A 26260-nucleotide genomic window follows, 5' to 3' on the forward strand; every position below is an offset into this window, starting at 1 on the left:
AAATCTCAGCTCATCACAATTTACCTGGAATCAGTAAGTCTGCTGTGGGATCAAGAGGTTCCTGCCAATGCCTAAAATTGCACTAATTCCCAAAGCCCACAGACAAAATCCTGCACTAGCTATTCAGGAGGCGCCAGAATCAGCAGCTTTCAGTAATCGTTTCCATTCAGATAGATTCGGTCTGTAGAGAAACCTGACCAACTCGCCTGGCAGGAAATAGCAACATGGGGTTCTCTGCTTAACTGCACTCTGTCAAGGAAAAGCAAGCAACAGAAAACCCCAGAAGTCCTGAGGGTCACATTCTTCAACTCACATGACAGCATTTAACGTCTAGTGAAATGAAACCAGAGTTATATATGGACAGAGGCAGCTTGAGGCAGGAATGCAGCAGACAATAGCAGCTGCAGAAAAAGCCTTCCCTCTACCTGCCTAAGTTTGGATCTCCCTAGGAGGAAACACACTGCTGCACATACAGTCCCAAGGCACAGGCAAGTCTGGGCTCAGCTCACCCCAGTGCCAAGTCAAGGGCAAAGGTTCCGATTCAGTTGCATTTTGCTCTTGCACACCCTGGGGTAAAAGGGAGCTTTGGGTGTGAGCCAGGAAAACTTCAGGTCTTTTGTTTCCTGAAAATGGCTGAGGAGGGAAAAACCCTTGGCAGTTCTTGGGTCTCCTAACAGAGTGAGCAGAAGAGCATGTGAGCAGGCAGGCGAGGTAAAAGGCAGTTCAGCCATTTAAAATTCATGTCATGGACTATAAAACTCTTACCAGTGGAAGCAGCACGCAACAATTAATGCCACAAGTTACCACCCAGAGCCCCCACTTTCCTCCTGGCTTTAGTGCTCAAAACAAGCTGATGAAGAGTAGCACTGAAGGGGAAGTGTTGGCACGGCCTGCTCCTTCCCTGCCTCTCCCTGTCCCTTCCCTGCCCCTTCCCTGCCTCCTCCCTGTCCCTCTGCATGGGATCTGAAGGGCTTTTGTATAAGACAGCAAATTCAACCAAGAACTGGATCTAGCAAAGGGAGAGCTTTGCAACTAATCCTTTGCCACCTCACTTAAGAACATCTGTTGATCAGGAGGTGCTAATGGGGAAACTAAAGGCTAGATAATGTCTTTTCCTTCCCTACTAAATCCATTCTTCCCAACAGCCAGGAAAGGGACAGCAAGTGCTCTGGCAAGCTCCCTTCTTTTGGAGCATGAGCTCCCTGGAAACAATCTGATGAGAAGTTGCTGGTGGAACATCCACGCTGATTTGTTACAAGAACATAAAACCTCAGCCTCCTGAACAGACTCCAGAGACCTTTTCCAACACGATGTTTCTCAGGTTACCCAGGCTTTTATGCTAGAAAAATTAAAACTGCAATCATGAGATGGCCGAGTTTGAGATCCTCAGGACAGTGAGAAGAGTGTGCAGCAAGCTCACTGCCTTGGACTTCAAGAGAGCAGACTTTGGCCTCTTCAGGAACCTGCTTTGTAAGGTTCCATGGGATACAGCCCTAGAAGGCAGGGGGGCCCAAGACTCTTGGTTGATATTCAAGGATCACCTACTGCAAGCTCAGAAGTGTTGCATCCCAACTAGAAGGAAGCGCAGCAGGAGGGCCAGGAGACCTCCTTGGATGGATAAGGAGCTCCTGAGGAAAATTCAATTGAAAAGAGAGGCTTATAAAAGGTGAAAGCGAGGACAGGCGGCCTGGGAAGAATATAGGGATGTGGTCCAGGAAACTAGGGACCAGGTTAGGAAAGCTAATGCCCAGTTAGAATTAAACTTAGCTAGGGGTGTGAAAGATAACAGGAAGGGATTCTGTAAGTACGTAGTAAATAAAAGACAAACTAGGGACAACACAGGCCCCCTCTGGAAGCTGTCAGAACTGGCTACACTGGATTTGGAGAAGGCTGAGGTTCTTAATGACTTCTTTGCCTCAGTCTTCACTCGCAAAGGCTCTGACCACACCACCCAAGTCTTGGAAGGCAGATGCAGGGACTGTGAGAATGAAGACCTTGGGACCACTGTAGGAGAGGATCTGTTCGAAACCATCTTAAGGACCTGAACATGCACAAGTCCATGGGACCTGATGAAATCCATCTGCAAGTCCTGAAGGAGCTCGCAAATTAAGTTGCTAAGCCACTGGCCATCATATTTGAAAAATTATGGCAGTCAGGTGAAGTTCCCGATGACTGGAAAAAGGGAAACGTAACCCCATTTTCAAGAAGGGGAAAATGGATGACCTGGGGAATTACAGACCAGTCAGTCTCACCTGTGCCTGGCAAAATCTTGGAGCAGATTCTCCTGGAAGGCATGCTAAGGCACATGAAAAACAACAAGGTGCTTGGTGACAGCCAGCATGGCTTCACTAAGGGGAAATCCTGCCTGACCAATTTGGTGGCCTTCTATGATGGGGCTACAGAACTGATGGACAGGGGTAGAGCAGTTGATGTCATCTACCTGGACTTGTGTAAAGTGTTCGACACTGTGCCACACGACATCCTTGTCTCTCAATTGGAGAGACATCAATTTGATGGATGGACCACTTGGTGGATAAAGAACTGGCTGGATGGCCGCACACAAAGAGTTGTGGTCAATGGCTCAATGTCCAGCTGGAGACCAGTAACGAGTGGTGTCCCTCATGGATCGGTGTTGGGACCGGTCTTGTTCAACATCTTCATCACTGACATGGACAGTGGGATTGAATGTGCCCGCTGCAAGTTTGCCAATGACACCAAGCTGTGTGGTTCAGTTGATACGCTGGAGGGAAGGAATGCCATCCCGAGGGACCCTGACACACTTGTGAGGTGGGCTGATGCCAACCTCATGAAGTTTAACCATGCCAAGTGCAAGGTCCTACACCTGGCTCGGAGCAATCCCAGGCACAGCTACAGGTTGGGCAGAGAAGAGATTCAGAGCAGCCTTGTGGAGAAGGACTTGGGGGTGTTGGTTGATGAGAAACTTAACAAGCCAGCAGTGTGCGCTCGCAGCCCAGAAAGCCAACCGTATCCTGGGCTGCATCAAAAGGAGCGTGACCAGCAGGTCGAAGGAGGTGATCCTGCCCCTTTACTCTGCTCTTGTGAGACCTCACCTGGAGTATTGTGTGCAGTTCTGGTGTCCTCAACATAAAAAGGACATGGAGCTGCTGCAACAAGTCCAGAGGAGGGCCACAAGGATGATCAGGGGACTGGAGCACCTCCCGTATGAAGACAGGCTGAGGAAGTTGGGGCTGTTCAGCCTGGAGAAGAGAAGGCTGTGTAGAGACCTCATAGCAGCCTTCCAGTATCTGAAGGGGGCCTATAGGGATGCTGGGGAGGGACTCTTCATTAGGGACTGTAGTGATAGGACAAGGGGTAACGGGTTCAAACTTAAACAGGGGAAGTTTAGAGTGGATATAAGGAGGAAGTTCTTTACTGTAAGGTTGGTGAGGCACTGGAATGGGTTGCCCAAGGAAGTTGTGAATGCTCCATCCCTGGCAGTGTTCAAGGACAAAGCCTTGGGTGACATGGTGTGAGGTGTCTCTGCCCATGGCAGGGGGGCTGGAACTGGATGATTTTAAGGTCCTTTCCAACCCTAATTATTCTATGATTCTATGTTTCTAAATGAGTGAACAAAGGATGACTTTAGTTATCCCTGGCTTTTATTTTTTGCAGGGAAGGAAAGTGCAATCACTCCCTTAATACATCCATACCTGGTGGGCATCTCCAGAGGGCACTATGTAGGCTTGGACAGGCTCCTGGACATACTTGGGACTCTTCATCACCTGCCGCAGTTGCTTCAGCAGTTCTGTTGTAATTTTTGGATTCATCTTCCTACCTGTAACTAAAAGAAAACACAAAACTTCAGAGCTTCTCCAGCCATCCCAGGCCACTCATGCATACAGGCTAGAAGCAGTCACTACTGGAATCTTCTCTTGAGGACAACTGTGCCAACATCATCCCTCTCAGCCCAGAATTTCTTCTGTCTTGTCTCTTCATTCATGTTCCTTGAGCATGAGGGATCAGGTTGAGGCCAGAAAGTCAAAACTGATTTATCCTGTAAAGGACCACTCCCACCCATAGAAGGACTGGCATCCCAGTGGTGATACACACAAGCTCAGCAGGCTTGCCAACCCTTCCTACATGTGGACAGCAGCAGGAACCAGAGCACCTCAGACGTGCCTTATGCCAGCCAGGAAAGGTCTTGGCATGTGATGTTGATGGTCCCAAGCACCCACAGACCACAAGCAGCCCCACACATCATGTGCCCAGAGAGAAACTTTCAGTCTTTTCATTTGGGGGGCAGAGATGCTGTGGCTTACATGCCACAGGAGCACAGGCTGCTGGGAGAGTAAGCCACAGATGTAGGAACTCAGAAATGGAACAGTTAAGAATGCAATTTTTACAAGTTTCACTATAGCCCAGGGTTTCAGAAAAAAAGAAATCTGCCAAGGACATTCACAGGGATGTGTTCACTGGCCATATTTACCTCAGGGCTACATGTTAATTCATGTAGCAAGAACACAAGGATAACGGGAGGAACTGCCCGTTGAGCTCTCATAAGTGACTGCCAGAGAACAACTACAGAGGCTTAAAGGAACCTTCTCTGAAGACCTTTGGCAAATGCTCTGCAGATCTGAGCTGGCGGCAGGCAGGCAGGGGTGGGGCACGGCTGGATGGAAGGCAGCAGATTAGAGGGGAAAACAAAGGCACAGGCCAATCCCTGTCCCTTGCTGTGGTTTTGCAATGGATGTACCTTTGGCACTGCAGTGAACACCAGCCTCTCAATTTGCTACCCAGAAATCATCAGCAGCTGAGGCCTGCTGTGAGCACCACACACTGTGACACAGCAGAGCACGCTGCCATGCTGGCACAAGTGAAGGCTGCAGTGGAAGGCACCAGCTGACTGCAGAGGATGTTCAAGATGGGGGCAGGCCTGGCCTGAAAACCTACGAAAATCAAGAAACCTGAACCTCTTCATAGGTTTTCTCCAGCTTTTCTTCACTCACATCTCCAAAGGGTGCCCAAAGTGGGATAATCCCCTTCCTGGTTCTCCACCGATTCCTCTCAAGTTTTTAAGAACATGCTGGGATGTTGCAAGTTTAATGCTGTCACTGTCCAGGGCAAGGTCGATAGGCTCTGTGCTGCCTGAATGCCATGCTATGAAGTATTTAACTCTGACCAGCTCATTTCACAACTCATTTCACAGCCATGTCCACAAACAGATCATACATGGGAGCAGCAAATAGCATGCAAGTCTCCAACATTTTTTGCTTATCCAAGTATTTATTCTATTTAAACCTCAGTAACTACCAGGAGTCCCAAGGGACATTACGGTCTTACGCCAAAACCCAGTAAAGCACAGCCCCTCTCTGTGATATCTGCCATCTAAACACGAAGGCAGAAAGCTCCCTCCATTTCACAAACCATAGGAAGACATGATTTGACCAAGGTCACCAAGCATCGCTGTGACCAAGTCAGGAACTGAACCAAGACCTGATACATTTCAGGAGTAAAAATCTCAGCCCAACACCACCACATGTCTCACCACAGGAAGTTTGGAGTACACCAGACTTGCGTGTGACTGATTGTCTGTCCACAAGTACAGTGTGTTTTAAAATCCGAACCACCAGAAGCAAATCAAGCTCAAAAGGCACCACACACTAAGTCCTCAAAGTGGTATCTTGACTCCAATGGGATAATACCTCAGATTTATTTCCAGGACAAATTTCATAGTTTATACAGTGTTTGCAAGATACACTGGACTTTATTATAATATGATTGTTTCTATCTGTCGTTTGTGACAAGCTGCTGTAGCATTCTATAACTTTGCTGCTGATGTATGTCCAAAGGAAAAGCACAAAGGAGAGAAAGCAACAACACAGCGACCAGCCAGTAAGAAAGAATCTGACTCATAAGGACACAGCTTCCTTTCTTGACCTGTGCTTTGTTTCCACAAGCCTGAAAGTCTCATTCAAACAGGCAAGGAATGACAAGGCTTTCCCTTTTAATAAAGCTCCTTGCTGACAAGCCATGGTTTTCTTAGCAAGCAAAAGAGTCTCTCAAGGGCAAAACTAAGTACTCTCACTGCTGAAAGATTTGCTTTCAATATTAAAACACAACTAAGCCAGATTACCAACAAAACCCATATTGAGGAGGACATCTATTTTAGATGTCCTACAGTATAAGAAATGGCTTTAAGAAAAATCCTTCACAATCTTTCCAATAGAATTGTCTTCAGCTTCCAGAGAAAGTGAAGTTCTTTTCTCCTACATCTTTGGTAGTCATTTACTCTGGTCCACCCATAATTTTTAACAAGTGACCTTTCCTTTCCAGGTCATAATTATAATCCTCTACAAAGTTAAAACTTGTTCCCTATAATTATTTAATCACCCCAGTGATTTAACACCAATCACAGCTGAAAGAAGTTCTTTACTGCCCAAAGAAGTGGTGAATGCTCCATCCTTGGCAGTGCTCAAGGCCAGGCTGGACATGGCCCTGGGCAACATGGTCCAGGGTGAGCCACCCCTACCCATGGCAGAGCATTGGAACTGGATGATCTTAAGGTCATTTCCAACCCAAATCATTCTATGATTCTATGATTAGCAGTGCAAGAAACAGTCCCATTCCCTGCCCTTTCTCCAGTGTGTCACACTCCCATGTTACCTGCCTCTGTAGTTCCTCAAGTCTGGATGCCTCTTGCCTCTCCTCACACAAAATACCATTCAGCTTTTTGCTTGGTCTTCATAAGCTCCACTGTGCCTGAGAAAGCAAAGGGCAAAACTGAAGCAGCTGACAAACTTTGCCCTCCATAAAATATTCTAATTCTCAAAGAGCTAGAAGTCCATTAACACTATATTCCACTGGCCAGACTGGAGATGCATGGAGGGTGAACCATGGGGGAGCAGGGAGTGTCAACGGCCAGCCACTTGACTTTACTTGTCAAGACTTATAATTAAATCTTACAAGCATGTGTTGGTTTATGCCAATTTATTTCACAACCATTATGTCAGAGGCAAGTCCCCACTTTACAGATGGGGAAACTAAGGCAGAGCAGAAGTAACATGTGAAGTACCACTGCAGCATGATGACAGAGTTGGATCCCAAAATCTGTCACTGTCTAGACATATATTATCTACACCTCACTAGACCACAGGAGCCAGCTCTCCAAGGGCCCTGGCCGGATCCTGCCTGGAGAACATGTCTATCAGACACACAAGTCAAACAGCAACCATGAAAATGCTGCTGGAGGAACCAGACGTCTCCTCCTGCTTCCCACATGCACACAGAGCGATGGGCTGCTGCAACCCTGGGTGCAGGCCATGGCTGGGGACATGAGGCCCATGGCGGGGAAGGGAGGCAAGAACAGGTGAGGCTACATCTGGATTTGCCTGTGTCTGCGGCATTAGACCACCCCGAGTGGTTATGTTGTTTGCTTCACATACACTTATTCCTCTGATAATTTCCTCTTCGTTTTCTTTTATGAATACACTTGCTCATATAATCATAGAATAGTTTGGGTTGGAACGGATGTTAAAGCTCATCCAGTTCTAACCCCCTTCTAAGGGCAGGAACACCTTCCACTAGACCAGGTTGCTCCAAGCCACGTCGAACCTGGCCTTGAACACTACCAGCGATGGGGCAGCCACAGCTTCTCTGGGCACCCTGTGCCAGCGTTCAACATCAGTATGTCAGCTTGTATCACCAGGAACCAGCGGCACTGCCTCAAAGCCAGGCCCTCCTGCCCGGGCTGGCTGCATGCAGGGCAGCCCAAGCACTCGCAGCCCTGCACTGAGGCACAAACCCCAAAGCTTGCCCCCCAGTACCCTGCACACCAACCTCACCGAGAGCCCCAGCCCTGCCTGCGCCTCCCCAGCCCCACACAGGCTGACGGGGGCCCCTTGGGCCTGGACTCCCTGACCGGGCCTGCCTAAGAGGGCCTGGGTACCCCGGCAGGGCCTGGGCACCCCGGCAGGGCCTGGGCGCCCCGGACAGCCGGAGGGGGAGCGGCTGGCGGTGCCGGTTCTGAGGCCGTGCGGAAAGCCCTGCACACCCGCCCGCCGTGCTCCACCATCACCCCGCAGCACCCACCCGGGCCCAGGCCTTCCGCTGCCCCCGCCCCGCCGCTCCTCACCTGCAGCCGGCCCGCCCGCCCGCCCGCCGCAGCGCAGCGACGTCAGCGATCACGTGGGCAGCTGCGGCCAGCCGCCGATGACGTGCCGGCGGATGTCACGGACGGGACCGGGACCGGGACCGGGACCGGGATCGGGACCGGGATCGGGACCGGGATCGGGATCGGGATCGGGATCAGGACCGGGACCGGGACGGGCTAGCCCGCCCTATCCCGTGGTCCCAGTCCGGTGCTCGGCGCCCTCCCTGCTGGGGGAGGGCTCTGTGTTCCGGTCCAGGCGGAGGATCGGAGGGTGCTGCAAGCAGCGGGAAGTGTCGGCGTTTGGCCGGTACCGGTGCCTCCCCGCGGTGTAAAACCGGAGCGGAGAGAACCGCTTCGGGGCTGTGTCCACGGAACCTCGGCCCTTGCATCCGCTTCGGGCTGTGACTCCCAAACACACCGTCCGTAGCAGGGATTTGACGCTTGGCTTCTCTCCCTCCCGCCCGGCCTGACTCCGGAGCCACCAGTGCTAGGGAGCGGCCGAGGCGGGCGGGAAGGAGCCAGGGCAGGGCCCGGTGTCCCGGAGGAGCGAGTGAGTGAGCGCTGGCACCGCTCGCTCTCTGGGGCTGAGCACAGCGGCAGAAGAACGGCAGCGTCCCGCATCCCATCACTGCTAAGGCCTCAGCACAAGGATCCACCATCTACTTTTCAAGCTAGCTTACCATCAGTTTTGTGCTTGGACGGGAGGAGTAACAGCGCTGTTTGTAACAGTCAGTGGAACTGTTGTAAAATACGGCTGTTTGTCATGCATGTTCCTGATGAAAACACCTTCCACCACTCTCCTCTGCCCCTGGCGGTGTTTTACAGGGGGGCTATAAGTGGACCCTATTGACAAAGCCAGGAGGCAGTTACAGAAATGCAGGAATGAGAAGACCATCACCAAGAAAGGCTATAACAAAGTAAAAAAAGCTGTTTTGTAGCTGCATCTGGGCCGGAGGGGTTTCTTTGCAGCAGTCGGTGCCCTGGGGACCCTCTGTCCCCACGCTGGGACAGTGCTGCAGCCGCCCCTCCTTCTGTGAGGAAGAAGAGAGAAGGAAAATGTGGAGCTCAGTGAAACCCATCTTAGGTCAGGGCCTCCCGTGCATCCTGGGAACTCATTAGGAGAGCAGGTGCTGGGCTGGGCCCTTAGGACTAGGAGATGCTCAGTACTAGCCCCTCAGAGATACACAGGCTGAGCACTACATGCAGCATCCTGCTGGCAGGGGAGAACTGTTTGGATACAAGGTCAACTCATGAAACTGGTCCTTGGGCCTGTCAGCATTTTTCCAGAGGAGAAAAGGTGCAGCCAGCAGCTACTTTGCCCTTCATCCTTCTTCTCCCTCAGTCCACACCAATGGCATAGCCTGCAGAGCTTTACCCACAAACTGACAAATGTTTGCTGCTGTGCCTAGTGAGCCAACACAGTCCAGGCTTTTACTGAGCCACCTGGGTCTCCCTGACTACTGAAGTATTTCTGATGTATTTCCAGGGGAAGCATGAAGCAAAAACAAGATGAGAGACACATAGAATAATTCGGGGGGGGGGGGGGGGGGGGGGAGAGGTTTTTGGAGGTCTCTAACCCAAACCCCTGCTAAAAGCAAGGCCAGCTTCAAAGCTAGAACAGGTTGTTTAGGGACTCTCCTGCTGGGTTTTGTGTGTCTCCAAGCACAGCCTCCCGTGGTAGTGCTGACCACCCTGGAGTAAAACGCTTTATTTCTGATAGCCAAGCAGAATTTGGGGGCTGGAACTTGATGATCTTAAGGTCCTTTCCAACCATAACTATTCTGTGATTCTAATTTCCTCATTGCAGCTTGCCCCTTGCCCTTTTGCTATGCACATCTGGAAGGGGTCTGGCTGCCTCTTTGTTCTCCAGACTGAGCCGTTCTAGCCCCCCTGCAGCCCTGCTGCTGCCTTCTGTGGCTCTCCACATTGTGGAGCTCTGTCTCACACATCTCAGATAAAATCTAGGGCATAACACAGCAATACGTGTGATCTGACAGAAGAGAATAAAAGGTCTGTCCTGCAACCAGTATCCCAGCATTGGGAAAGGCCGTTGGAATGGGCCAGGGCTGCAGGCTGTCCTTGAGGAGGGACAGGAGAGAAAGGGGAAGGCTGGTGACCATGATCGTTACAGCAGGAAGAGTTTTCTTCCCTTGTTAATCTGCTTGGGTGAAGCTAATTGCTGTTTCCTTATTATTCTCCCTCATCTTCCAGCCTTGCCCACAAGGGACTTCTTACACAATTCAGGCAGCCTGGGCTGGAAAGGCCCATTTAGATCATCAAATCAGTGTCCCCCTCAGGGTGAATACATCCATGTTTTGCATTTGTATTACAGACCACGTTATGTTCACCCTGCAGAATGCTTGCTGAGAAGATACATTACTGGGACACCAGCCAGAATCCAGCAGTGCTCATGCTAAAGCACATGTCAGGACATTGTAAAAGCACTGCAGCGCTGGCACTATGATCATGGAAATCATTTGCCAATGGCGAACTCTACAGCTGGATGCAGTCAGGGTTGTGAAAGGGTTCCTTCAGCCTCCTCTGACTCATGGTAATAATTTGGGGTTAGATTTTGCATTTAGCTGCAGCTCTTAATAGAGGGTTGTGGAGAGCTCTGCACCTGCTGAGCTCTGTGCCAGCCCAGGGAAAGGGAATGGGGCAGTGTTGTGGTTTAAGCCCAGCCAGTAACTCAGAAACACATAGCCGCTCGCTCACTGCCCCCCCCCTCCTCCCCCCCCCCAGCTCCTGGAGGGATGGACAGGAGAATCAAAAGAATGTAACTCCCATGGGTTGAGATAAGAGCAGTCCAGTAACTAAGGTATAACACAAATCACTACTGCTACCACCAAGGATAATAATGATAAGGGAAATAACAAGGGAAGAGAATACAACTGCTCACCACCTGCCAACTGATACCCAGCCTGACCGAGCAGTGATCTAACCCTTCTGGGTAACTGTCCCCAGTTTATCTAGTGGGCATGACGTGCTGTGGTATGGAATAGCTTTTTGGCTAGTTTGGGTCAGGTGTCCTGTCTCTGCTTCCTCCCGGCTTCCCCTCCTCCCTGGCAGAGCATGAGACTCAGAAAGTCCTTGGTCAGAGTAAACATTACTGAGCAGTAACTAAACCCATCGGTGTTATCAGCGCTGTTCCCAGGCCAAAAGACAAAAACACAGCACTGTACCAGCTACTTAAGAAGGAGAAAAAATGACTGCTACTGCTGAACCCAGGACAGGCAGTCCAAAGCACTCCTAATGTCCATCATGTGCCTTTCTAGTTATACCACAGGGATGCCTTTTCCTTACCTATGCTCCTGGCTTGTGCACATTTTACCCAAGGAAACGGGAGACTCCAGCCCTTCCTTGGCATAGCCCACATGCTCCACACTCTCTTTCCAGGGGCAGAGCTAATAGTGCGTGGCCTCTTCCTGCCCTGCTGACCTTTCGGTTTGGCTGAATTCAGGGCAGTGACTAAATGCAAGGTGGTCTTAACACCTGTGCCAGTGGAATTGTTTATTTGATTAATTTTTTGCCAGTGAATCATTATTAAATCAGTTTGGGTTAGCTAATGGGCCGTGGGAGCAGCAGCAATCAAATAGAGAAGGAAAGAAAATGTGCGAGTGCAACTTGGGGACTGTCCAGAGCATGAAATAACCAGGCTGCTCACAGTGTTCAGTGTACAAGGGGAAGGACAGGGCTCAGCATCTTCATTGAACTTGCCTCATTAATTCCTCTAGGCCTGGAGATGACATCCTGCCCGTCTACAGCCAGTCCAAGGAGAGCAGCTACAGTGTGAGAGGAGATCTGTTCTGCCTCCTGGAGCTACCCTACAGCCCCAGAGTGAGAAGGGAGCACACCAGGATGATTGAATTTGATTACCTTTCTCTGCTTTGGTCCTAGCTCAGGGCAGGAATAACAAGCACCACTATGGGCAGACTATCAATGTGATATTGATGTCTCTCTGTAATTTAAAACAAATTAAGCCACCACTGAGAACACCTTACTATATTGTTTGGTGACCAAAATGTGTCCTCATTCTGTCTTCCTGATCAAGATCTTGATTTAATAATGGTTAAAATAGAAAAAAGTCTGCATTCCCGTCTCCTAAAAATGTGCCAAAGGAAGCAGAAAATAGAAGGGAATATATTGAAGTCTGGAAGAGCTTCTTAGTTGCTATTGAGCACCAGGTACTGCAGAGCCATGTTGTGAAGGCTTCTGTACCCAGAGGTTACTTCTAACTGGTTCTGACTCATTGAGCACTAAAATTTAGACTAATTTTCTTCCCTTCCTTGTAGAATAAAGACATACTGATGAGTATTCTGCATGGGAACCTCATTCCAGAAGAGGAATGAACTAGTAAGAAAAGATGGATTCAGGCCAGAAAGCATTTTTCAGACATTTGATGAGGCTCATGACAAGTCCTCTGCTGTAAACAGCCATTTTTCAGGTGGAGGCATGACTGTGCTCCATTGGATGGTGTCCGGCCTGTCTGCAGAGACCTAGGTCTAAACACCATAAATATCCCAGTACCACCAGTGGTCTGACCCAGCAGGACCCCCATTAAGCCCATGGATGAGCCTGGGTGGGGAACTGGAGAGCATAGAGGACTGGTGCTGAGATGTGGCTCATGCAGAGCGTGGTGGATGCCCACGAGCCAGTGGATTGCTGCTAAAGGCTTTGCCCAGATGAGCACAGGAGGCAGCACTATTTATTTTGTTTGAATAATATATGACTATTAAGTTAAATAAGAGAAAGCAGAATGAGCTTTCCAGTTAAGCCAAAATGTTTGATGCTTGTTTCCTGGGCGTTTGGGGTCTCTGGGAAGCTTTGAAGTGGCCCTAATGAACCTACCAATGTAGATAATGTAAAATACTTTAATAATTTATTTAAAAGACAGTGCTGTCTATAATACATAATCTGGAATGTATGAAACTGCCCTTTCTAAATGTCTCTTTGATCTCAGCTGAAATGGTTCAAGTTCTGTTGCAAAGGTGGTTTATGAAAGCACTTCAATCTACCTTGCTGTAACTAGATTGTCCTAATTGGGCTATCTTTTATGTTCTTATAGTGCTGTATTTGCATCAAATTATGAAAGAGGAAGAAAGATCTAGACAAGTAGCAACCAAACTTGCCCGAGACCAGCCTCACTAAGTGACAGAGCCATAAACTCCTTTGTAATCTTTATCTGTATCAAGTGATCAAGGCTGGGAAATAAGCCATAAAAGAACTCCCTTTATCTTATCAACCCTCCTATACCCATGATACCTTTATTGTGGTTGTAACAATTCCATTCACCTTTTCCTGTTGGGCACATGTGAAATTCAGACTCCTGTTTTGCAATCTGATTTCCCAGGCTGACCTCTGCCCACCTCAAGCAAGCCCACAACCTTTTCCTGATGCGAGCTGTTTGACACCTTGGTGAGTCCGTGATATCAGAGGCTGACCAGTTTGTGACTGGGATGCATTTCTTTTGCCCCAAAGCAGCGGTTGTGGTGCAGGATGCTGTGGGAGACAGCAATAGGAAATGGGGATTTGTAGCATGGGGCTGAAGATCTGCATAGCTGTCGCTGAGGACTGGGTATGCTACAGCTCAGTTCACTCTGAGCCTGGCTTTTGGTCCTGCTAGTGGTGGGACATCTCCTGGTGAAAGGATTCTTTCAGCTCCACTTTCCCACTGAGGCCTGTGGGAATGCAAGGGCTGCGGCCATAGGCACCACTGGGCTCTCCCATTGACATGGTCCCACTGTTGCAGCCTCGGCACCGCTTCCAAGACAAGAAATATTTTAGGAGACCCACAGGGGGTTGGGGGGTGGGGGGGGATTGATCCCCCCCTGCCAACACAGGGCCAAAACATACTTTTTACAGTCATAGAATCATAGAATGGTTTTGGTTGGAAGGGAACTTAAGATCATCCCGTTCCAACCCCCCGCCATGGGCAGGAATGCCTCACACTAGACCATGTTGCCCAAGGCTCTGTCCAACCTGGCCTTGCACACCACCAGGGATGGAGCATTTACCACTTCCTTGGGCAACCCATTCCAGTGCCTCACCACCCTCACAGGAAAGAATTTCCTCCTTATATCCAATCTAAACTTCTTACCCCTTGTCCTATCACTACAGTCCCTAAAGAAGAGTCCCTCCCCAGCATCCCTATAGGCCCCCTTCAGATACTGGAAGGCTGCTATGAGGTCTCCACGCAGCCTTCTCTTCTCCAGCCTGAACAGCCCCAACTTTCTCAGCCTGTCTTCATACAGGAGGTGCTCCAGCCCCCTGGTCATCCTCATGGCCCTCCTCTGGACTTGTTCCAACAGTTCCATGTCCTTTTTATGTTGAGGACACCAGAACTGCACACAATACTCCAAGTGAGGTCTCACGAGAGCAGAGTAGAGGGGCAGGATCACCTCCTTCGACCTGCTGGTCACACTCCTTTTGATGCAGCCCAGGATACAATGTTACACATATGGCCAAACATCCCCTCCCATCTGTGTGACAGCACCAGCATTCCCTGGACGACAACCAGCCCACTTGTGTTTGTGTTCTGCAGGCGCTGTCCTGCAAACTGTCACCTACAAGTTCTTTTACTCAGGAAAGCCCTGCAGTGAGTTTGGTCACAATCATGCTTCTTCACCGGCTCAGCAAGCTCACATCCTCCCTGAGGCACACCTATACCCATGTGGGAGACACATACAGCAAGTATGTTAAGTCCTGTTTTCTTCCTATTTCCACCCTAGAAAATTACCTAACAACAAGTAATGATAGTGTTTTGGTACCGTATAACAGCAGTGCTGTAATGTGCCAAGGCAAGGAAAGGCCTGAAAATGGTTTGACAGTAAACTGCTTGTATTTTAAGCTCTCAGCTCCGAGTTAAATGGAAGTTTCAAACATGTGGCACAAGTCCTTTTGGATCACGTTTAAAACAAATTCTGTGTGTTTGGAAACAGTGAAACTGGAAACTGCGACAACACATGGTGTGTTTGGGGGAAAAGATAGCAGGGAGAGAAGAAACAAGCCTATCTGGAGATCTTATCTGAGGTTTTCTTGGGAGGACAATTTATCCAGCCAGGACTGGAAGTTGATCATGGTTGGGTGGTTCCCAGCAGCTGCATTTGGAAAGGAAAGGGAGGCAGCAGCAGGCCAGGTAGATATCTGAGTAGTTCCACGTCTGCTCCCTTCAGTTAAATACCAGATGTTAGGAATTTGCTTGTAAACCATCAGTGACAAGAATGAAAATGAAGCGTTTGCTGAGTTCTCTGCCTGGCTCTGTTTCAACACCAAACTGCACACACATCCCTGCTTACCTGCACTTGCCTGTTTGCAAGTGAAATGTGATCCTCATGGCCATTCCCAGCACTTTTTAGTTTTCACTTGTCTGTTCTAGCAGGACAAAAGATGGGAAAAGCTGGATGTACTGCATGCAAGAGGCCACAGTGGTCAGTGGTGCCCTGGTAAGTGATTTAGAAGCTCATTTGTCCAGCTTGCATAAAACTCCATGCTGCTGAGGAACTATGTCCTGATGAACTGGATATATTTATGTATGTATTCCATATTTAAATATGAAAATTATGCTTATTGCATAACAGAGGCTTTTGTTCAGTTCATATGATACTATTCTTCCTCAAAGTCTTCGCTATCACAAACGATAACAGGGTGCAGTGACCTGCCTGTGTTTTGGCCAGACACCTGGGAAGCATTTTTATTACGCAAGGTTTCCTTATCTGCTCCAGCAATAAAACTAATGGAGCCAGGTGCCTTTGCCTTCCGTAATGCTGCTTCTCTCCCTGTCTGCCCAGGAGGCAAGCTTGGGATAGTGGCGCATCTCTTTCAGGGAACACTAACCCAAGTCTCTGGCACCTGGGATTAGCAGCGAGAGACCAGGTATGGATTTTGTTTCTAATGAACATTTGCAGTATAGTAGAAATCTAATTTTATATATATATTTATAAACATATATTTATAAACATATATTTTTATAAATATAAATCATAGATATTACATAAATATATATATATATATATGGGCCACATGTTATAAGCCCCAACTTGCACCCAAAGTCACTGCCTTTGTGATCAAGACACACTCACCTGCCGAAAAATCCCTTGGGCCTGAATGTGTGGAAATAATTTGGTGTCCTGTGCTATGCAATGTATTAAATGAATCACAGTACAAGAAACAGATGTTTATTCCAGTGGGTGCAGGAGTCCAGACACAAAGTATTGGGTTTCTGTCTGTCTCAGATAACGGGACAGAGTGGAAAAGTTAGGATTAAACATTCTACACGTGTAAAGCTTAAAAATGCAGCCTGAGTCCTGTAACTGGCCTTACCCTGGCACAACCCTGTGTGCTGGCACATGCCCTGCACATTACAGCAAACTCTGAGGCTGTTTGGATGCTTTAGTTTGGTGCCTGGCCACACTTTTTAACTTCAATGCCCAAGGGACAGGGACCCATAGCTCACATCCATGAGATGTCTGGGACCATCCAAGACCACATCTGTGATATTTCAGGTCTTTAGACACTATCCTCCTGAAATCTAACTGCACAACTGAGTCCTAGGCTTTTCAAATGAGGTGTTTTCCTTAAAGCAAAGGCTCCTTTTGTTCAATCAGTTATTTTTACCTGTGAAACCAAAATGTGATTAGCAGTCAGAAAAGATGGTATTTTTTGCCAAATGAAACATGGAATGCAAGGAGCTCCAGAGAAGTTTGGGGGCTGGGGTGTCCCTGTCAAGTTAGCTGCTCAGTTCTTAGCAACTCAGTATGGAGAATGCTTATTCAGAACTCTGCAAGAGCAAGCAAGAGCCTGAAAAAGCAAATGAAGCAATGAAAAGGGTCCCTGTAGAAAGACAGTGCATATCCAGGGATGCTTCTTGCTTGCAACCTTTTCTGTCATGCACTGATTCTGTTATCATCAGCAGGATATCATTGCTCATGTGGGTCCTGTTTGGGTCATTTCTAAGAGACCTGTGGGTCCAGGTGGCGCTCTGTGCTTGGGGTCCCCAAGGGGCCACAGCCTCTGGTCCCACAGGGTGGCAGGAAAGCAGTGTGATACCAGCCCTCCAGCCCTCCTACCACCCACAACCACTGTCCTTCCCTGACAGCAGTTGTGGGGAATGAAAAGCACCATTTTTATAGTTTAAAATCAGTCAAAACAGAGTTTTGCTCAGACAGAGCTCTGCCTCCTCCCACATTTCACTGAGAGCTGTATCACCACCAGTGCTTCCTGGCTGTGGGAGCTGGGCTTCATTCCTAAAGAAGGAAAGATCTGCTGCTTCTCTTCTGTTCCTGTTTGCATCCCTCACAGTGCTTGAAATGTGCTGTATCCTGAGTTATTCTTAAACAAGCCTTCCCATTGTTCGAGTCATGGGTTATGAATTCCATCCCTTTGAAGAAATATGACCCGTGCAATGGAAAAGTGAGAATGATGTGAAGTCTGCACGAGATACTCATGGCGGTGACATACAGGAAAAGGATGAGTGCTTTGCACTGTCCTCATGAATGAAGCCACAGGAAGGAGGTGTGACAGGGCAGCGGGTGAGCTGCTGGGAAATTTCCATGGTTCCTAAAGCCCCACTGGCTCAATTTACATCCTCACCTTGCATTTCCATTGACTGAAAGTGTTCCTCATAAAGGGCTCCTCTGGCACGGAAAGACGTGTCTCTGCTAAGAGGTGGTGGCTTTTCTTGACACCTAACATGAGTGATTCAGACCTAATTTGTGACATTTGTGTTGTGATAGCCTGTGCTGAGCAGGGCACATATACATGAGTACACGTCTCTACCTGGGATGGGGTAATCCTGGTGCTGATCTCCTCTCTTTGGTGACCAGCAACAGGACACGAGGAGATGGAATGAAGCTGTGTCAGGGAAAGTTCAGATTGATCATTAGGAAAAGATTCATTACTGGAAGGGTGGTCAATGACTGGAACAGGCTCCCCACAGCACCAAGCATGCCAGAGTTCAAGGAGCATCTGGAGGATGCTCTTAATCATCTGATTTAGTGTTATGTAGTCCTGCGAGGAGCAAGGAGTTGGACTCAATGATCCTTATGGGTCCCTTCCAACTCAAGATCTTCTATGATTCTATGACAGTCATCAGTCCTTTGCACATCTCCCCACATTAGCACTGCTCCTTTATTCTCATCAGTAAGGCCTGCTGGGTACTTGCAAGAGTGGGAGAAAACATTCGTGCTGCTAGAGACCAACAGTGCCTCTCTGATGGCTGCAGTCTCCTCCTAAGGACACAGTTACCATCCATGCAGGATGTATTTGCCACAGCCAAAGGCCTGGTGGAGGCAGGCACTGAGCATCACTGAATGCAGCCTGCAGCCTGGACTGTTTGGGGTTTGCTGCTGGGGCTCTGTGCCCCGCATTGTCCCTGTGGGCACTTGGCTTTTTGTTCACTCAACACCAGTAGCACCTGCACTTGCTGCCACTGGTTGCAATACCTATTGCCGAGCCTCAGTGACTCGCTCCTGGAGGCTGCTATCATGCAAAAAGGAAGAAGAAAGCAAAACAAGCACAGCCAGGATCCACATAATACTGCCGCAGCTCTGCCAGGAAACGGACTGTAAAAGTTCCTGTATTTAAAGCCAGGAGATGAGTTTTATTGTTAGTGGTTGTTATAGCAACCCGAGGTGCCTGAGAGTAATACATTCTCAGCGCATTGCAACAGACTCTGACAAGTTCAAGGCTGTTGCCTTGCTGCTAAATCTTGTTGCCAAGGCAATGAAACATAAGGCAAGAGCCTAGAGAAATGAATACTGCTGACAGCTCGTGCCAACAGGCTAGGGCTGATTAAAAGGGAACTTTTGAAACTGATGTTAACTTAAACAGCGCAGCAGCAGCAGAAGGGAAATGGGAGCACAGAGATGGAGGAGAGGATCCAGAGGAGGAGCAGTGGGTTAATGTCAAGCAACAGGTAAAGGAAAGCATTTGATTAAAAAGCAATGTATGTGAATAGGATGTCTTAGCCTGTAATGCAAGAAATGCACCACATTCATGGAGGGAGGAAAAAAACACACAAAATTGTAATTTTTTACATTTGTTTCACTTGGGCAGTGCTGCTGTAACTTGAAGGGGAACTTTGGCCTTTTCCCAATGATGTTGACAGCAAAAATCAGGCTTTTTTCAGTCAATTTGTTGAGTGACGCAGGTATTATTGCTGCAATAGTAAAAAGCCAGGAAATAGCTCAGTTGACTTTCAATTTATGTTCATTTCCAGCCTTTTTAGACATGCTTCATAGCAAAACATTAGCTGGAAAAGAGATGAGGCTGCAAGCTGATTATTTGCTCCTGACTATGATTCACTGTTAATGCTGACAGTATGCTCTGAGTTGAAGGAAGAGTACTACCTGAAGGAGCACAAAGTCAAAATAGATCATCAATGCCAAAGCAGTCGGGTAATTAAGCTAATTTCAACTACCAATATAATATTTTGACATGTGCTATGGGATACTAGGATACTAAAATACAATACTACTGAAGTGCCTCAAATAGATACACAGTGATCTCAGATGAACTTGTTGACTTGTCTATTGATTTGTGAATAAAAGCATAATATTTCTTAAACAATTACCACAGTAGTATTCTGATCCACTCTTACTTACGTCTCATGCATTTTACATTCTCATGGACTGTCAATAGCTAAAAACGATCTCATGTTTTCCTATTCAAGGACTGTTTCATCATGTGCATCTTGCAGTACAGCAGCATACAGCAGTATACCTGGGACCACCAAATGCCCTATGGGGGAGTTTGTTCCCCTGGCACCTGGGAAAGTCAGGTTTGCAAATACTTTGTACTATTTTAAAATGGAAAACTAAGACAAGGGAAGCGATTTGCCAATTGTGGAAATTTTTCGTGTACAATCATGGGCAGAGCTGTCTCTATTGACCTTCAGAAAAGGACAGCTTTTCATTAACTGTGAATTATTTTTGTACTAATTCAAAGATCTTAAGCCATGGGCCAGGAAGCAGGCAGGTGACTAGTCATATGCTCATGACCATCATTTGTTTTCCAGCAGCTGAATTATATTCAAAGAAGCTAGCAGTCTGTTACTTGCAACCTTATAACTATGACTGGCATTTTTCCATGGTCACCATAGCTAGCTGTGAGGCATTATGTGGTCAGAAAGAAGAGAAAACCTGGTTCAATTGTGAAGGAAACATGACATTGCCCCAGAGGGTGCTTTAGACTCTCTATGAAGACTGTCTATTAGGCAAATAAAATAAGCATTTTAGAACTGGACATTAGCATTTTCTTTTTAATAGGAAAGCAAAAGGAAACTCTATTTTTAGTCTTGGTTGAATTTCTCTGCTGGTGACTCCACACATGGTGTTACTTCTTAATATATCCAGGAGAAGGTTTCAAAGCCTTCCAGTATATCCTTACTTTTTCTAAGGAGATGCATACACAGAAGTCTGGCTAGTAAACAGGCAAAACCATATGGACAGGTCACGCAGCAACACCAACACTTACTTGAACTGCAGGATCCCACAGCATTTTCAAGACCTGGCTCGCCTATGTGCAGGTCTCATCTGCCCTTGATGTTTGTGACAGTAGGACCCTTCTTGGAAGGTTTCCCAGACCATCTTTACCACCCCAAGCTTGTTGTGCGATGTCTCCTCCAGGACAGATGGGATGCCCAGCGGAAGCTCAGACCTCCCCAGAAGAAACCATGGCTGAATCACACTGCAGCTAAGTACACCTTGACACACGCTCCTAAACATGGAGGCACAACCCAAGGGCATCCTCCTCTGCTTTCTTTTGCCTCCTACCCCTCTCCCCTGCTGTGCCCCTATTTAGTTGTTTGAAGGCCACCCCCAGAGAAGCAATGTGGAGCCGGGACAGTGTGTCATCAAGATAGCTACTGATAGCAGAGTAGACAGAGCTATTTCCAGAATGATTAATACTATTAGCACATGCTGAAGCTTCAGGCTGAACATAAGCTTTAGAGGGATGGATTTTGATGTAAAAAGTGAATAAATGAGACAACTGTCAGAACAATGAGTGATGAACCAAGTAAAGATCAGGAGATGCAAAGCACTGCCTACTGGCCTCTTTTCACTGCAGCTGCTGGTAAAAAATTCCTGTTGCCTTTAAGGCTGGAGAATTAGCCCAGCAATAGCATGTGGCACAGAAGTAACCCAACTAGCAGGCACGAACACTAGTCCCACAATTAGCCATATGGCATTTTAGCAGGGCACAGCAATGGTAATGTCCCAGGATCCAAAGCACTGCTCCCCTCCCAGCCCAAACCATGCACCACTGCTCCTGGAGCATGTTCTGGATATCTTTGTACTGCCCTTTACTGTGCATACCTGGAGTGCCTGCAAGAGTAACAGGCTGAGGGCTTGCCCTGTTGCTGAATAAAAAGCATGTCTTAAAAGAGCCGTCTGATTTACACTATCTTCTCATAATCCCCACTCCAGAGGTCTGAAATGCTATAATTGAAAACCTGCTGTTCATCTTCTGAAAGTGAGGCTTAACCTGCTGTAGGCAGCTCCCAGAAGGACAGTGTTTTGCATAATCAGGTACATTACAGGGAATATGTTTAGCATTTTTCTGGTTTTCTCCTCCTGACACTTCTCTCACAGGAGAGCAAGCAAACAAAATCTAGTCATAGCTGTGCAATATCCTCTTCCCCAATTCCTTTTTTTTAACCCCAATCATCGAGGCTACTTGTTTTCCTAAGAATATCATGTGAAAACCCAGAAATGGGTTTTCATTTCTGTTTTGAAAATGTATTCCTCTCTTTTTTACAGGAGATGTCTTAGCAATAGATGTCTTGAATGGATTCACCAAAATCTGGTGGGTTTTGTGACCTTAGATCCACATCTGCAAAGAAGTCATATGCACAGGGTGTTTCTCTGGAGTAGCTAATTCATCTTGGACTGAGCCATACGATCCCCTTTTCCAGTCTTGCCTTATGGCCTCTGTGGAATGTCACATTGGCTGCAAGGGAATTATTAGGTCTTGGCAAGACATGTTAATACCCTCAAAAAGACTTGTTAGGGACCAAGACTTCAGCCTCCAACTATTTCCTCTGATAAAGCAGAGCATTCACAGCAGTTCATTAGTCTTGAATCACCAGTTTGAGAGAAACTAAAGCTTCTCACAAACCAGAAGGACTCTGCAAGTAAATCTGGCTGGTGTTGCCTGACTGCTAGCTGTCTTTGAAACCAAAGCACAAAGTGTTAAATCCCATTAGAGAAATCAGTGGCTTAGGACACTTCAGTCAAGGGTCGGGAATATGTACACCAAGGTGGAAGATAAATTATGAATTATGGCAACACCTGATGTGCTGGGATTTGAAAGTCCATCAGAACATCTGAAAACTTCAACTCTCATACGTGGGGATGCACATTTGATGTTTTTTCCTGAAGACCATTCATAGACAAAGTTTGTAGCAGCAACAGAACTACATGTTCAGTCCCTTAGAGCTGTTGTTTTGAGTTGTTGGTTGTTTTTTTTAATACTCGGTGTTATCTTTCCATTAGTGTCCAAAATTACACTGATAATCCTGGAAAGCACCAGAGCATGAGTATCATATCTGCAGCTGGATCTTTCTGCTAGGAAGTCAGCTACACAGCATGGAAAGTATTTTTGTTACCTCATTTTGAATCACTGATAACAACATTACAAGTGAAGGGGCTGTATTTTTCATCCATGAGATGGGGAGGAGCTATTCCCACAATCCCAGCACCATCCCAAGCACCCACTCACAAGGCAGAGAGGCAGGATCTGAGTTACGCATTTTGTAAACCAGGAGGAGCTTTCTCAAATGTGGAGGGCACAGCACTGGTGCAAGTGACAGAGGGTGGATCACAAAACAGGTACCTCCATGCCAGCTTCCCCAAGCACTCATATCACTGAGTTGAGCTTCAGAGCACAGCACAGAGGACACACAGTAAAGGAACCTGAGAGCTGGCCCCAGCACCAGCCACCAGAGTACTCAATCTAAGTAAGGGTATCAATCAGATGCTCAGAAACTCCCAGCTGACTCATGGCCCCATTTCTTGGCTGTGTGCTGGCCTCTTTACACCTCTGGTGTTGGAAAAGGAAGTGAAACAGCTGGTTCTCATGTTCTCATTCAACAGCTTTGAAACCCCCCCAAGTTGTAGAAAAATGAAGCAGAGCTGCAAGGTCTGGAGTTGGTTTCCTAACTGAAAGCCAGGCAGGATGCTGGATCCATAGCTGCCGTTTGGTTTGACGGAAGGCCAACTCCAACACCACCATTCTCATCTGCTTTAATGTCAGCTGAACATTTGTGTGCCATTTTCCCACCCAGCAGCACCCAAACCTGTACCAAAGACTAAAGTACCCCCAACTTTCTGTGGAGTGATGGCACAAATTGCAGTTTTGTTCAGTGCCATTTGCTGTCACTCGATCCTTGTTTTTGACACAGGGCTCCAAAGCAGAATCCCAGTTCAGCAGCTACCCTAGGATGTGTCCCATTTCAGCCTCTCTCAGGCTTTGCATATCCATAGTTAGGCGCATGTTTAAATAAATCACTACAGCTATGCTTAAGCCTGGAGAAAAAGTATCCCGGCAGGACAAAAACTGGCTTGGTCAACCATACACAATGAGATGCGTTCAAGCCAGCTAATGGGTAATCCCGTGTCTATGTACCACAAATACACAACATAACTCACTGTCCCACTTGGCAGAAAAGTGTTATTGCCTCTTGGGAAACAAGCATTCCTCATCAAAGACTATTCTTGTAGAATAAAAAATCAAACTAAACTAATGTGTGTGTATATATATATATTTCACATGTTGCATATGCTAATGTCAGTCCATCTGAGGGGGTAGAAACTGATGAGGAAGTTGTAACTACGTGGAAAGAACAGGAATTTTCTGGTGAGCCTCAGTGTGGCAGACAGGCTGTTCTCAGAGGTTGTAAAAGACTTCTGCAGCCTGCTAATTATACACTAGCCAAATCTTATTACAAACAAGTAATAAGTACAGGCACGTTTGTTGGTTTTGCTAATGACATTAATGTCTTTTTTGATGATTTGCAGAGCTACAGGGGGCTACAGACTCAATTTGTACTGATTTATCTCCCACTCTGGTGAAGCTTAGGGAGCTCTGTTGGTGTTTGATAGCTTTTTGCCATCTATCTTTAAACAATCCAAGCTCTGTTTTCTGCACAGTAGTTTGAGCTGCTGCTTCTGCTGAATAACACTTACTTACACACATTCAGACCTCTACTTAGATAGTGGATCTGTGTATTATTTTCTAGTATATAAGTGATGATACGTAGAATTACACACAACTGTTGTTAAAGGGAATTTTTTACTTGTCCATAGCTTCCTTATGTACCTTAGCAAAACAGCTGTGACACTGAAGTCTGCTGTGCAGATTCATTTATCTCTCCCTTGAGGAGTCCCAGGGAGTTCAGATACCCTGGTTAAAACCACTGACTTTGCAGTTTAGGGTAAGTCATCAGCAGGGAAAGAACTGGTTAAAACACTCTGAAGAATTACCAGGATTTGCCAGGCAAAGCAAAGGGTTTTCCTCTCACACACTATCCACATACCTCTGTGACTGATTTGTTTTGAGTTTCCAGTGTCTGTTTGCACAGACCTGATCATCAGTCCCGCTGCCTTTATCCACTTCCTGTCTGAGTACAAACCGAGACAGTCAGCAGCAGCAATCTCATGTCCTTTCGTATGAAACACACTGAACACAGTTTGTCCCGCCAGGGAAATCAATGCTTGAAATATGCAAGTAATCCACTGACTTCATAGGAATATCCCCCGATGGATTTTGAAGCGTGCTCTCGATGGCTGCAGTGACAGAAGGACATTGTGCTGAGCACACGCTTGCACGCTGCCGGCAGATGCCAGCAAGCTCTGCTTAGGCGCTGCTGGCCCATGCTGCTCTTTGGGGCTTTTGACCCGGCCATTCCTAGCATTATGCATCCCTGGGAATACGCTCAGAAAATACAGATGAGGTCATTCCCAAGAGTCTGCTTAGGTATTTGGGGCCCTTGACACTGAGAGGAGCTAAAATCTTGTACTCTATGAGTGGTTTTTAAAGGGAAAGTGGAACTGTTTTTATAGTACATTTGCCATTTGTTAATCTTGCATTGGTAAATTATTAACTCCTCTACAATTTGTTCATCCTTATCATTAGAGATTGTGCTAACATATGTTCTTCTTATTTGCTTCAAAAGAGGCTTTGGGAGTAAGAGTTACCTATGCACAATCCAAACATTATTCGTGAATTAGTAGTATTAACACGTATTAACAAATTTGAGGCTGATTTCATCCCTGTGTGGTCCTTTGAAGTGACCCATCACAAATGAAAAGCAGCAGTTTGCCCAAAAGGCCCTGAATTTGACTTGATGCTCTAAACTTCAAAACTTTTGTCCAGGAAATTGCACCACACGCTCCTCTGCAGGGCCAGAGTTAGAACAACAAGCACAGCATGCAAAGAGGCATCACCACTGAGGGCAAGGGGTGACTCTAGCTTTGTCCTGTGTCCAATTTGTCTTGGGATAATGAAGAAGAAACTGGGAGCTTGCGCTGGAGTCCAGGATAGGTACAGAAGGCCTTGTTCAGAGCTACTGAATCAACACTCGCTTCCCCCAGCTCATGACCTTATGCTCCTGCACTTCCATGTTCCTCTCCCCAGGCAGTTGTACTGGCTTCCCACAAGGTGTGGGTCTGGGAACTGCACACCCCATCAGAAATGGCAATTCAGCTTCAGGTCACAGTTAACACGCTCACAAAGAATCTCTACTTTGTTGTTCAACCCACATAAACCTTTAGTCCCAGTGTAGATGGTGCCAAGCCGCCAAACGTGGGTTTCTTGATGCAAAAGGATGTGCTGTGCTCCAAATGCATCATCAGAATCACAGATTAGAGATGTCTTTTTAAAAATGTGCTCAGAACAAGAGTTTCTGCTTCCAAAAATAACTTGTATTTTACTCATATTAGAAGAGCAGGATGTTCTTTCCTGTCCTGAAGGGATAAGGAGGAAATGAGAACTGTGGGGTTTTTATACGGTATGAGCTACTATTCTTCTGGACTAGTGCTGTGAGTCTTGATTTTTATTTATTTATTTTTCCCCTAGACTTAGCATTTTATTCCCCACAGACCTCATTTTGCGTCCATTCATGCTGATGTTACCCCAGTGAAGCTCTCTTTG

General features: G+C 47.1%; 1 protein-coding gene and 1 long non-coding RNA gene across 3 annotated transcripts in view; one reads left to right on the forward strand and one right to left on the reverse strand.

Annotated features, from left to right (window-relative positions):
* The window catches only part of XPNPEP1 (X-prolyl aminopeptidase 1), a 33930-nt gene extending 25818 nt beyond the window's left edge, over positions 1–8112 (reverse strand). The window contains exons 1-3 of one of the 2 annotated variants that reach the window (XM_062601901.1): positions 8093–8112; positions 6625–6720; positions 3672–3802 (exon numbers count right to left, since the gene is read on the reverse strand). In XM_062601901.1, the coding sequence (XP_062457885.1) occupies positions 3672–3788 (117 nt within the window). In that variant the 5' untranslated portion in view covers positions 3789–3802; positions 6625–6720; positions 8093–8112. Of the gene's footprint in view, positions 1–3671; positions 3803–6624; positions 6851–8092 lie in introns of those variants that run through there. The other variant, XM_062601900.1, reaches the window with a different exon arrangement.
* Positions 8113–17347: 9235 nt separating this feature from the next.
* Positions 17348–23848, forward strand: LOC134155064 (uncharacterized). Its single transcript, XR_009961414.1, has 2 exons — positions 17348–19022; positions 20634–23848. It is a non-coding gene; the product is annotated as an uncharacterized LOC134155064 (long non-coding RNA).
* Positions 23849–26260: the final 2412 nt, after the last annotated feature.

The sequence above is a fragment of the Pezoporus occidentalis genome, unplaced genomic scaffold, assembly GCF_034315485.1.
Source record: "Pezoporus occidentalis ecotype Australia unplaced genomic scaffold, CSIRO_AGI_Poc_V1 ctg73, whole genome shotgun sequence".
NCBI lineage: Eukaryota > Metazoa > Chordata > Aves > Psittaciformes > Psittacidae > Pezoporus > Pezoporus occidentalis.